The sequence below is a fragment of the Haemaphysalis longicornis genome, unplaced genomic scaffold, assembly GCF_048455015.1.
Source record: "Haemaphysalis longicornis isolate Haplotype H1 unplaced genomic scaffold, Haemaphysalis longicornis Haplotype H1 scaffold_10, whole genome shotgun sequence".
Classification (NCBI taxonomy): Eukaryota; Metazoa; Arthropoda; class Arachnida; order Ixodida; family Ixodidae; genus Haemaphysalis; species Haemaphysalis longicornis.
In genome coordinates, this window is record NW_027526204.1 from 10274598 (window position 1) to 10287003 (window position 12406).

The 12406-nt window shown below is 51.9% G+C and overlaps 1 protein-coding gene across 1 annotated transcript; it reads left to right on the top strand.

The window, feature by feature from the left end:
• Positions 1-4551: 4551 nt before the first annotated feature.
• On the top strand, positions 4552-6506 carry LOC144157597 (uncharacterized). Its single transcript, XM_077688434.1, has one exon. It carries the CDS (start codon positions 4813-4815, stop codon positions 6031-6033), a length of 1221 nt encoding a protein of 406 aa, XP_077544560.1. The 5' UTR covers positions 4552-4812; the 3' UTR covers positions 6034-6506.
• The last annotated feature ends 5900 nt before the right edge of the window (positions 6507-12406 follow it).

Below are 12406 nucleotides of genomic sequence, written 5' to 3' on the forward strand. Positions count from 1 at the left end.
GCATACGTTTCGTTTAGGAGATCTGGCTCTGATATCACACCCTGCGAGCTGTTGAGACTCCGATGGGGTGTGACCCTGATGTCTAGATCAGCCATTCTAGTCTGAGCTAGAAGCTTTGCAGACTGCTGCTTGTCATTTATTTCGATGAGGAGTTCACCAGTCCTTTGTTTTTTGGCCTGATATGATTTTCCTATTATGGCTTCAAGATATTTTGCAATCAAGAAGACTGACTGAGATGCAAGAGGGTGGGTTGGATTGAGGGATTCCATGACAAGAAATCGAGAAAAATGATCCGGTTCTTGAAAGTAACGAGGGCAATAGAGGAAAGGATACTTCGGTGCGGCCCCTTTTCACGGACCAATCACGGTTGGGGTGGGGGGTTTAGAAAATACCATACCGCATAGTATAAAAGCAGGGAGACGGGGGTACTTTCTCCTTTGACCTTACCCTGATAGTCAAAGAGGACCTCCCTGCCTGTAGACAGGCAGGGAGCCCGTCGGCCAGAGCTTGACCAAGACTCCGACGGCCACCGTTTACGGCTTCTACCCTTCACCTTTCAACACCTCGCCACGGTTGGACAGAGCTCAACAAGTTATTGTTCGAAATAATGGTAAAATTAATAAAATCAGAGTCTATAATGAATTCCCCCCCCCAAATATTGTCATTGATCGTAGCTACAACCTTGGCCTGCGGAATAGCAGGCACTACTGTTTCGGCAAAAATACGCTTTACTCCCTTTTCCCTTAGTTTTAAAACAGTCTGTTTTTATTTCCCACTTACATAATTGCACATTATTCTTCGCGTTTTTGTGGCACTTTGTTTAAATTTGCGGCCCCTAAAGCGTTTCAGTCCAAGCCAATGATGAAATTAAGACGAGCGCATGACATAATGGCGGTCCATGACGACACAGACGGCCTTGATGTGAGCTGTATCAAGACGCTAGCGCCAGATTCTTCTCTAGTGTATATAGTAAGAAACTCTATGGCCTTAGCAACAGACATTTGGTCACGGATATGGTGGCGCACACACATGGTTGTCTGCATGCATTCCCCGCCAATGAATGCCTCCTATACACATGCCCCTGAATTTAGCTATGCACGTATGCAGATCGCGTTTGTCAACTGAATGAACTTAGGAAAAGTACGGGCTCTTATTTTTTCGAGCTTGCTAATGCATTGTTTTTCTTCTTTGACATGCGAGAGGTGCAGCGCGATACTGAGAGTCAAGCAAACAGGAGAAATTGAATTCCCTGTTTGACATTGTTGGGACACGTGTTTAAGGAAGGAGCACTAAGGCGTGATAACATAAACATGTGTGGCGCGTGCGTGCGTGCACGCGTGTGTCCAAGAACGTGAGCATATGTGTGAGGGAATATATTTGTTCGTGCGGTCACATATTTTGTTGGATTGCGCTGGTTATAACGCAAGACGGACTAAAAAAAGACAGGCTTAACATAAAGACTCGCTGTAACGCAGTGTTTACGTCGTGTATGTGTCCCTTTTTAGCCCGCCTTTTGTGTGATACCAGCGCAATCAAACCAACGATGCTCAACACACTAGACCAAAACAAAGCGTTACGGTCACATATGTTCCTTGTTTCAATGATAAATCCCTGGGTTCGTATCAACACTCGCGTTCTTCCCTCAACAGCTTCCTATCTTTTTAGCCCCTATACGCGTTTCATTCACAAACTAGTTCATTCACCGACTTGCACTTAAGCGTTTTGAGGCCAGAATGCCCTGGTAGCTTTGGGTGATTTTTTGTGGAACAGAAGCCACGGATGTACTCAGAATAGCAAGTTTCTTTTTTTCTTTTTTTATGTGCCACGTCAGACGTATTAGTTTACCACGGCGACCCTAGGTGGGGAAATCATGGTAAATGGGTTGGTGTACAACATAGTCCGTACGTTACTGTGAAGCTCCGCCCAGTGTTACACACCCACTATGTTTCATGCAACTAAAGGGGTGTATTGGGCAACGGTTTATAAAACGGATAATCAAATCAACCATCTAGTTCAATCAATACCCCACTTATATATTCAATCAGCAATTTAACCAGCGTGCGTAAGATAGGTCTACCCACAAGCAATCTCCTTGAAGCAGGCAATGTCCAACGACATTGCCTGCTTCAATTTCAGGGCGACTGTTGGGGCAATTGAAGCGACCGACCCAGGGGCCGCCCTGCAGGGAGGAGCCGGAGGGTAGAAGGAAGATGGTGGTGGTGCCCTACATACACAACCTGTCGCATCGCCTGAAAAAGGTCGCTGCGTAGACGTTGTGTTTACGGCTCGGAACAAGCTTGGCAGAATCTCCGGAAGCGTTGCTAGGAGAATAGATGGAGAGTGCACAGATTCTGAAGAATGCTTCAAGCACCGGGACCCGTATGTAGAGTGCAAGAAAGGTGTTGTTCTCAACATTCCGTTGGTTTGCGGAAAGCACTACATCGGTCAAACCGGTCGCTGCCTAAATGCGAGACTGCACGAACATGAGAATTCCACAAAAGGAACGCCGAAATCGAACCTTGCACTACACTGCAAATCCTGCAAAGGGTGCCAGCCAGCTTGTAGGAGTGCGACAGCAGAATATGCGCACAAAGATGAGATGTGTCGCCTCATCGTGGAAGCTTACAAGATACAAAAAGCAGGAGACGCGTGTTTCGCCAAGCCATCAATAACAGTACAGCAAAAAGAAGACAAATTTTTGGCTGCAGCAATCCAGGGTCATGTGGATGTTAATGCATGACGACAAAAAAAGTTATATTCATGCTCTTTGCGCATGTGTTGTGAATGAACTATCGAGTATAAATGTGTGTGAGTATTTGTATTGAATAAACAGTTGACGGAAAGCGCTCGTGTTCTTCTTGTGTTTCATCTGTCCGCGCTTGAAACATGAATCAGATCCAACTAGCTCACATTTTCGTTCTACCTCAGTGTGTATTGTAAAGCCTGTGCAAGTAGTGTGAATTATAGTGCAGTGCTTCACGCCATTAATGCAGCACGTACGTACACGCAGTGGTGTACTGGAGGACGCTCTGTTTACGCCAATTTGTGATCCACTCACGTTCAATACAACACAAAAGGTCCACTTGGAGCGGCCTAACAACGCAAACATTTCAAATTAGCCTTACTGACCTACTGATTATGCGTCTTCATTATATTGTCGCGTACTATAGACACGCAGATGCTGAGCCGGGGTCCTTGAAGGAGACGACCGGGTCAGAACAAGCAGCCGGAGCCTCTTTAATCGGATAGCTCGAGCACAGGGTTCCAAGCGCGAGCGCCAGAGCTCTGAATGACAATGATGAGAGAGCACGCGCACTCAACCACTTCTTCGTCCTCACAGTCGTCCCTTGGCGCCAATGAAACACGTGACATTTACCCCCCCCCCCCTTCCAAAGGAAGCATCGTCCCGATGCTTGAGTGGACATACCGATAACCGGAGCGGGTGTGTTATGTCCTTGAAAAATAAGGTTTCATGCGCACTACGTGCACTACGTCCGGGCGCAAGCGACGCCATCTCGTTGAAGTGCTGTCTTCGGGAACCACGTTGTAAGTGACGTCGCTAAGTTGTTGAAGGACACGGTAGGGACCGAAGTAACGCTTTAGAAGTTTCTCCGACAGCCCTCGACGTCTTATTGGGGTCCACACCCATACACGGTCGCCAGGTTCGAAAGCGGCGTTCCTGTGGCGGGCGTTGTACTGGAGAGAATCCTGCAGCTGCTGTTTTGTGATTCGGTGTTACGCTAGCTGCCGCGCTTCTTCGGCTTTCTGAATGAAACTCTGGACGTCCTCGTCGCCGTCGCCGTCATCGTGAGGCAGCATTCCATCAAGCATGGTTTCTGCCTCGCGTCCATGGACAAGTGCAAACGGTGTCATGCGCGTTGTTTCTTGCCGGGCGGTGTTATAAGCAAATGTCACATAAGGAAGAATTTCGTCCCAGCATTTCTGTTCCACATCAACGTACATGCTCAGCATGTCAGCAAGGGTTTTGTTCAACCGCTCGGTCAGGCCGTTCGTTTGTGGGTGGTAAGCTGTTGATTGCCGGTGGGAGGTACCTGTGAGGTTCGTTATTGCGCGTACAAGGTCGGCATTAAACGCGGCTCCCCTGTCTGTAATAAGAATCGACGGCGCACCGTGGCGCAGAACGGTGTTTTCAATGAAAAACTGTGCCACGGAGACAGCTGTGCAGCGCTGAAGCGCTTTCGTTTCTGCGTACCGCGTTAAATAGTCGGTGGCGACAATTATCCACTTGTTGCCTGCGTGAGAGGTTGGAAAGGGTCCCAAGAAATCCATGCCTATCTGCTCAAATGGTCTTTTCCGTACTTGAACCGGCTGCAGTAATCCAGCTTGTCGGCCCTGCGGAGTCTTGCGTCGTTGGCGTTCACGGCACGTCCGTATGTACTGCTTCACGGTGGTCGCACGGTTGGGCCAGTAATAATTCTGTTTTATCCTGGACGTCGTCCGAGCGTAACCCAGGTGGCCAGCCACTGGGTCGTTGTGGCACGCCCGTAGTATTTCAGTTTGAAGACACGCGGGGACAACAAGGAGGTAGTCCCTGTTGTGTTATCTGTTATCTCTGTTGCGGCTGCGCACCAGGGTGCGCGGGCCGAGGTGACGTCACTGGCTGGATTGTATAAAACGCGGCTGTGAAATAAACACGGGGCTTTTTCTTGTTTGCGGCTACATCGGAGTGGCGTCAGTCTTTTGCTCGCATCACCGCTCCCAAAAGGAGCGGACGCGACATGGTGTCAGAAGTGGGATGAGCCTCCTCTCCCTCGGTGGCATTGCGGCATTCACCCTGCACTCGTTCGTACGATGACGGACCAGAAAGCGGCAGCCAGCCCACCAGCGGCCGCCCTGCCACCGCCTGCGCCGTTCAACTTCGACAGGACTTCCGAGTGGCCAGAATGGATTACGTCCTTCGACGACTACCGCTACGCATCGGGGCTCAACGACAGAACGGAGGAAGCCCAGGTGAGGACGCTGTTGTACACCATGGGCAGGCAGGCCAGGAAAATTTTTCAAACGTTCTGCCTGACGGAGGAAGAGTCCCGAAGCTACGCGGTGGTGAAGACTGAGTTTGACGCTCACTTCGTGGCCGCCAAGAACATAGACTACGAAAGCGCTAATTTTCATCGCCGGAAGCAAGAGCCCGGAGAAAGCGTGGACAAGTTTGTGACAGCCCTGCATGAGCTAGCCGACCGCTGCGAATTTGCAGAATTCCGGGAGCGCATGATCAGGGACAGATTTGTCGTAGGCCTCCGAGACGCACAGCTGTCAGAAGCTCTCCAGATGGATGCCACTCTTACGCTAGCGACCGCTCTAGCGAAGGCCAGACTCAAGGAAACAGTCCACCGACAGCAACTGGAACTTCGGGCCGACACCAACGAGGCAACGACTGGAGAACTGGGCACCATTCAACGGACACCGAGCGAGCCGTTTATCAACCGGGAGGGGCGCACCACCGAACAGCAACGACAGTCGCTGCAGCCATGGTCACGAGAAAACCGCCGACTACCAGGGTGCCGGTTCTGTGGACGTGAGAATCATGCGAGAACCCGGTGCCCCGCACGGTTATCACGGTGCCACCTTTGTGGAACCAAAGGACATTTCGCCGTGGTCTGCCAGAAGTCCAAGGAAAACAACCAGGTGGGCGTGTCTGTGCTAGAAGGCGAAGGACAAAATTTTTTTCTCGGGACACTCGGCAGCTGTAATGCCAGATACGCGGAAGTGTGTATTAAAAATGTACGCGTATGTGCAAAAATTGATTCGGGAGCCGAGGTCACTGTCGTTCCACCCGATTTTCCCGGTGTTCCGCCTCGCATAGACAAATCACAAGCTGTGTTGAGAAGCGCCGCAGATGAGCGCCTTGATGTTAAGGGTTCCTTTCCTGCTGAGATAGTTTGGAAAGGCAAAACCGCGCGACAAACAGTGTACGTTGTTGAGTCACTGCAGTGTGTTTTGCTAGGGCTCCCAGCAATTGAAGCCCTCGGTGTGGTCAAATTTGTTGATGCTGTTGATGATAAACAGTACTAGTACTTGTATCCGCAGCTCTTTCGTGGCCTGGGCACGATGCCCGGCGAATACACCATTCGCATGAAGGAGGGCGCGGTTCCCTTCGCAATTTTTACACCTCGACGAATACCCATTCCGTTAAAGGACCCTATCAAACTAGAGTTGGACAAAATGGTCGAAAGTGAGGTCATTCGGAAGGTTGACGGTCCGACTAAATGGTGTGCAGGAATAGTGCCAGTAGTAAAACCATCCGGGGAAGTGCGAATATGCGTGGACCTAACCCAGCTGAACAAGAGCGTCCTACGTGAACAGTTTGTGTTGCCAACTATTGACGACGCCCTTGGGCAATTGGCGGGGGCCATATACTTTTCGAAATTGGATGCCAATTCCGGGTTCCACCAGGTTAAGTTGGCAAAAGAAAGCCAGGAGCTGACAACTTTTATCACTCCGTTCGGTAGGTACTGCTTCCAGCGACTGCCGTTCGGTATCAGCTCGGCTCCGGAATACTTCCAAAAGCAAATGGCTGAAATCTTGGAGGGCCTCCCAGGGGTGGTGAACCTAATGGATGACATTTTGGTTTACGGATCAACGGAACAGGAACACGACGAACGGCTGCACGCAGTACTCGAAAGGCTCGTAAAAGCTGGCGTGACACTTAATCGGGTAAAGTGTTCTTTTTGTGTCACACGGGTAGCGTTTTTAGGATACGTGGTCGACTCTTCAGGAATCAGGCCAGATCCCAAAAAAGTTCACGCCATAAACGAGATGGCTACGCCAAAAAGTGTTGCGGATGTACGCAGGTTTTTGGGCATGATGAACTATCTGGCAAGGTTTGTGTTGTGTCATTTGAACCGTGTTCTTGCGCATGCGCCCGCTCAGGGAGTGCCACTATCTGCCCTGTTCTCGTGCTGCGTCGGAGGACTGGTTGGGGATCCTTGTCCCTCTCCGGTTCTGATGCGCGGGCTTCGGGATAGGTAAGACCTGGCACGGAGGCCTGATCTGCAGACGTGGGGCTACGGGCTGCGATTGGCTTCACCGTAGCCGGCGGTAGGACCACAGTGTCCTCAGTCGAGGGCTGACTCGAGGCCGGCTCTCTCTGTTGCTCTCTCAACCATGTCCTTGCGCATGCGCCCGCTCAGGGAGTGCCACTATCTGCCCTGTTCTCTGCTGCGGCTATCGCTTATAAGCAGCCGCGCCTAATCCTTTGCGTTCTTCGACTAACATCTGGTGACCAATAAACATGGTCTGCTCGTCCCGGTTGACTACTGCCTCCGTCTAGTCAAGAACACAACAGTGGCGACGAGGATGGGATTGCCGTGACCAGGAATCAACGGAGGCAGCCGGGTCGATACAGCGACATGGCTTCGCTAGGCCAGTTCGAGCGATTCGACGAAGATGAGGACGAAGACTTTGAATCATACGTGGAGCGGTTTGAACACTACGTCCGCGCCGTGAAAGTGAGCGATGATTTGAAAGTCTCGACATTCGTGACCGCCATGGGCAAGAAGACTTACCGCACGTTAAAAGACCAACCGACCCAAGCGGAACTTCTCAAGAAGAGCACATTGACCTTTGCCACAGCGTGGGACATTGCCAAAAGTGTTGAACTAGCTCGGGCCGAGACTAGAAAGTTTCAACCAGCTACGAGACAACCGGAGGAAGTGCATGATGTTCGCCACACCTACCGGGCCAAGCCCGCAGCTAGAGCTTCAGCCAAGCCAGCAGCAGCAGCCGACGGAGCTGAACACCCCATCGAAACGCCAGACTGTTTCCGCTGCGGCGGATCATCCCACGACGGAAGGTCCTGCCCGTTCCGGAAATACAAGTGCCATCTATGCAAGCGGATGGGTCATCTGTCGAGGGTCTGCAAGGCTGCCTCATCGCGCGCGGTGCGGGCCGTGGACGACGTCCGTGACAACCTAGAGACAATGAACGGTGAGGACGAACTTGTGCTGCATAACATATTTGCCTGCGACAGTAGCCATCCTAGCTATACGGTGAACGTTAAGGTGGCAGGTAGAAATGTGCGAATGCAAATCGACACGGGGGCATCTGTTTCGATTGTACCTGAAAGTGTGTTTGTGAAGTATTGGCCAGACCTAGCCCTGGAAAGTTGTCGAATTAGGCTACGAACGTACGGGGGCGTTCCTCTGCAGACCGTGGGGAGGGTGAAGGTACCGGTCGAGCACCATGGTCAGGCGGTCACCCTCTCGCTAGTTGTCGTGCGGACGCCACAGAAATGTGAGACGGTGCTGATGGGTCGAGATTGGCTGGAGGCTCTTAAGCTGGACTGGTTGAGCGTGTGCGGTGTCAGCGTAGACAAGGTAGCACAACTGGTAGAAAAATTTCTAGAGGTGTTCGAGCCCGAACTTGGGTTGATAAAAGGCACCCCGGTAAAACTGCTTTTGAAAGAAGGGAGCACGCCTGTGTTCTGCAAGCATCGAGCGGTGCCTTTCGCGATGCGAGACGCGGTGTCAAAAGAATTGCAGGCGCTGGTAGGAGCTGGGGTCCTGATTCCGGTTCAACGTAGCGACTGGGCAACGCCTCTAGTGGTCGTTTATAAACCCAACGGGGAGGTCAGAATTTGCGGGGATTATAAAATGACAGTAAACCAGTCTCTCCGAACGGACCATTACCCGTTGCCAGTAATGGAAGATATCTTCGCAACGTTGCACGGGTGTAAATACTTCACAGTCCTAGATCTCTCAACGGCCTACCAAGCAACTAGAACTTGATCCGGACTCGCAGAGTTTGGTCACCGTGAATACGCATCTTGGCTTGTTTCAGTATACACGGCTACCCTATGGGATCACGAGTGCCCCGTCTATTTTTCAGGCGGTAATGGATGACCTGTTAAAAGGCCTAGATAGAGTATCCTGTTACATTGATGATGTGTTAATCGCTGGGGAAACCTTCGAGGAGTGCTATCAGAAGGTGGAAAGCGTGCTAGCTAGGTTTAAGGAACATGGAATTAAACTGAAAAAAGAAAAATGTAAGTTCTTTGAGAAGTCACTGACCTACTTGGGCCACGTGATAGACGGGAACGGAATTAGGCCTTCAGACGTAAAAATAGCAGCAATAAAGGAAGCGCCAGCCCCAAAGAATAAACAGGAACTCCGGGCGTATCTGGGACTGTTGAATTTCTATCAGCAGAACTAAAACCGCTATACGACCTACTCAGAGATAGCACAAAATGGAAATGGACAGCTGAGGCCGAGCGAGTGTTCCAAACAAGCAAAGGATGGCTTACGCAAAACACGGTATTAGCCCACTACGACCCATCGAAGGATCTCGGCCTCGTCTGTGACGCGTCAGCCTACGGAGTGGGAGCTATACTGTTCCACAAAGAAGGCCCAGTGGAAAGGCCGATAGCCTTTGCGTCGAGGATTCTCAGTAAATCCGAGCAGGCGTATGCGCACATCGAAAAAGAGGCATTGGCAGTAGTGTTCGGGCTGCGCAGATTTCACAAATACTTGTTTGGTCGATCCTTTAGCATATACTCTGATCACCAGCCATTGCTGGGCCTGCTCGCGCATGATAAGCCAGTTCCCGCAATGGCAGCAGCGCGTGTTCAGCGTTGGGCTTTGCTTCTTGCAGCCTATAACTACCGCTGGGTTTATCGCAAGGCTAGCGAGATTGCAAATGCTGACGCACTGTCGCGGTTGCCTTTGCAGTTGTCGAGCCAAGCACCCGAGTCGGAAGACGTACATTTTTTTTCGGTGCTCGATGAAACCCCGATGTCTGCAAAAGAGATTAGAATGGAAACGAAAAGGGACCAGGTCCTATCAAAAGTTCTGTTTTACACTCAAAACGGCTGGCCTTCGCATGTGGCAGAAGATACACTCGCCCCTTATTTTGTACGGCGTAGCGAACTGTCTGTTGACCAGGATTGTGTAACCTGGGGAAATCGCGTGATAGTTCCTGCTGCGCTTCGTGAAAAGGTGTTATCAATGCTGCATGAGGGCCACCCGGGAATGACGCGCATGAAAATGTTATCTAGAAGTCACGTGTGGTGGCCGAGGTTAACTCAAGACATAGAACGAGCAGTGAAAGAGTGTATGACGTGTCAACTGGCGCAAAACTCAGCACCCAGCGTCCCATTGTTGTCGTGGGGCTGGCCGACGCGAAGGTGGGAGAGAGTGCATTTGGACTTCGCGTATCGAGAGCAACAGTGGTTTCTCGTGCTGGTGGACGCGCATTCAAAGTGGGTGGAAGTGTTTGTGATGAAAGCGACGAACAGTGAAAAGACGGTGGAAAAACTGCGTAGTGTGTTCGCTGCTTATGGATTGCCGGAAGTAGTGGTTACGGACAATGGCCCGCAGTTCACGTCAACTCAGTTTGCAACGTTTTTGAGCAGGAATGGCATTCGGCATGTGAAGTCGCCTCCTTATCATCCAGCATCAAACGGCAGCGCTGAACGGTGTGTGCAAACCATAAAAAGAGATCTCTTCAAGCAGGTCCTCGACGAGCAGCGGACTGGGGAATCAAAGACTCTCCAGCATCGCATTGACCAGTTCCTGTTCAGGTACCGCAACACCCTAACCGGTACTACAGATGAAACTCCAGCGCAACGGTTCTTGTCGTGGAAGCCGCGGACGCGGTTGAGCCTTTTGCATCCAGATATGGAGAAAAGAATGACCGAGAAATTGGAACGAATAAGGGAGTCGGCGAACCAAACGCGAAGAGGCTGCAGAGAATTCAGTAAAGGCTCCCGCGTATTAGTGAAAGGCTTGCGCCCGGGTGACGCCCGATGGCTCGGAGGAACCGTGCTCAGGCGTGTGAGCATCAGCACATACGTTGTGTCTACGGGAGGAGAGGAGCGCTATGTTCATGCCGATGACTTACGCCCATGTACCTTCCAGGAGGGCCCGAGGTACCATCAGGCCCCGGAATGTGAGCTTCCGGACGGCTGGAATCCCATGGCACACCAACAAATCCCACTCGGGACTCCGGACTGGGCAAGCACCGCAGCTCCAGGGGAGCTCATGCCGGTCCCGGTTACCAAGGCGGTCCAGCCGGCCTCGAGTCAGCCCTCGACTGAGGACACTGTGGTCCTACCGCCGGCTACGGTGAAGCCAATCGCAGCCCGTAGCCCCACGTCTGCAGATCAGGCCTCCGTGCCAGGTCTTACGTATCCCGAAGCCCGCGCATCAGAACCGGAGAGGGACAAGGATCCCCAACCAGTCATCCGACGCAGCACGCGGAAAAGACAAACCCCGGAACGCTACAAGCCGTAGCACCGACTAAGGAACCTTGTGTTGGGGAAGGGATGTTGTGTCATTTGAACCGTGTCCTTGCGCATGCGCCCGCTCAGGGAGTGCCACTATCTGCCCTGTTCTCTGCTGCGGCTATCGCTTATAAGCAGCCGCGCCTAATCCTCTGCGTTCTTCGACTAACATCTGGTGACCAATAAACATGGTCTGCTCGTCCCGGTTGACTACTGCCTCCGTCTAGTCAAGAACACAGCAGTTTGTGAGCAATCTTGCTGACGTATCAGCACCGCTCCGCAGTCTCCTCTTGAAAGACAGAGAGTGGCATTGGGGCCCGCCTCAGCAAAGAGCATTCGAGGCTCTAAAAGCATTGATCACCTCGGCGCAATGCGTCGCGAAATTCGACCCCAAGCTGCGCACCATTGTGTCGGCCGACGCATCGTCGGTAGGTCTCGGCTGTGTGCTGATGCAAGTGCAGCCGGACGGCGAAAGGCGGCCCGTTGCGTATCACTCTCGGTCATTAACACCAACGGAGCAACGATACGCGCAAATAGAAAAGGAAGCGCTGGCGCTGACGTGGGCGGCAGAAAGGCTCGAGTGTTTTTTGATAGGGCTGGAATTTCAATTTGAGACAGACCACAAACCGCTTGTATCGCTGCTGGGGCAGTCGCCGATTGATGTGCTGCCCCCCAGAATACAAAGGTTCCGATTAAGGCTCATGCGATTTTGCTTTTCGGTATCTTATGTCCCAGGAAAGCAGATCGGTACCGCCGACGCTCTTTCCCGGGCACCGTGCAAGGAAGCTGGTTTAGCGATGGGAGAGCTAGGTTGCAGCGAAGTGTCGAGCCACGTAGAAGGCTGTATTGGCGAACTCAAATTTTCAGCACACTGGGACAAAATGAAGAGGGCGCAAGAAAAAGACGAGACTTGCAAACAACTTCGCTGGTATTGTAGGGCAGGCTGGCCCCGTTGCGCAAAAGTAAGCAGTTGGCTGAGTCCTTACTGGTCGCAAAGAGCAAACCTCACGATATGTCGCGGGGTTCTTCTGCATGGGTCTCGTTTGGTGGTGCCTCGGAGTCTAAGGAGCGAAGTTCTCCGTTCATTGCATGAGGGACACCAGGGCATTGTGAAATGTCGCGCAAGGGCTCGGGAATCGGTGTGGTGGCCAGGTCTCAGCGCCGAGC

What these genes read in the sequence shown, in the direction of transcription:
- LOC144157597 (XM_077688434.1), top strand. Translation starts at nt 4,813, where the DNA reads ATGACGGACCAGAAAGCGGCAGCCAGCCCACCAGCGGCCGCCCTGCCA.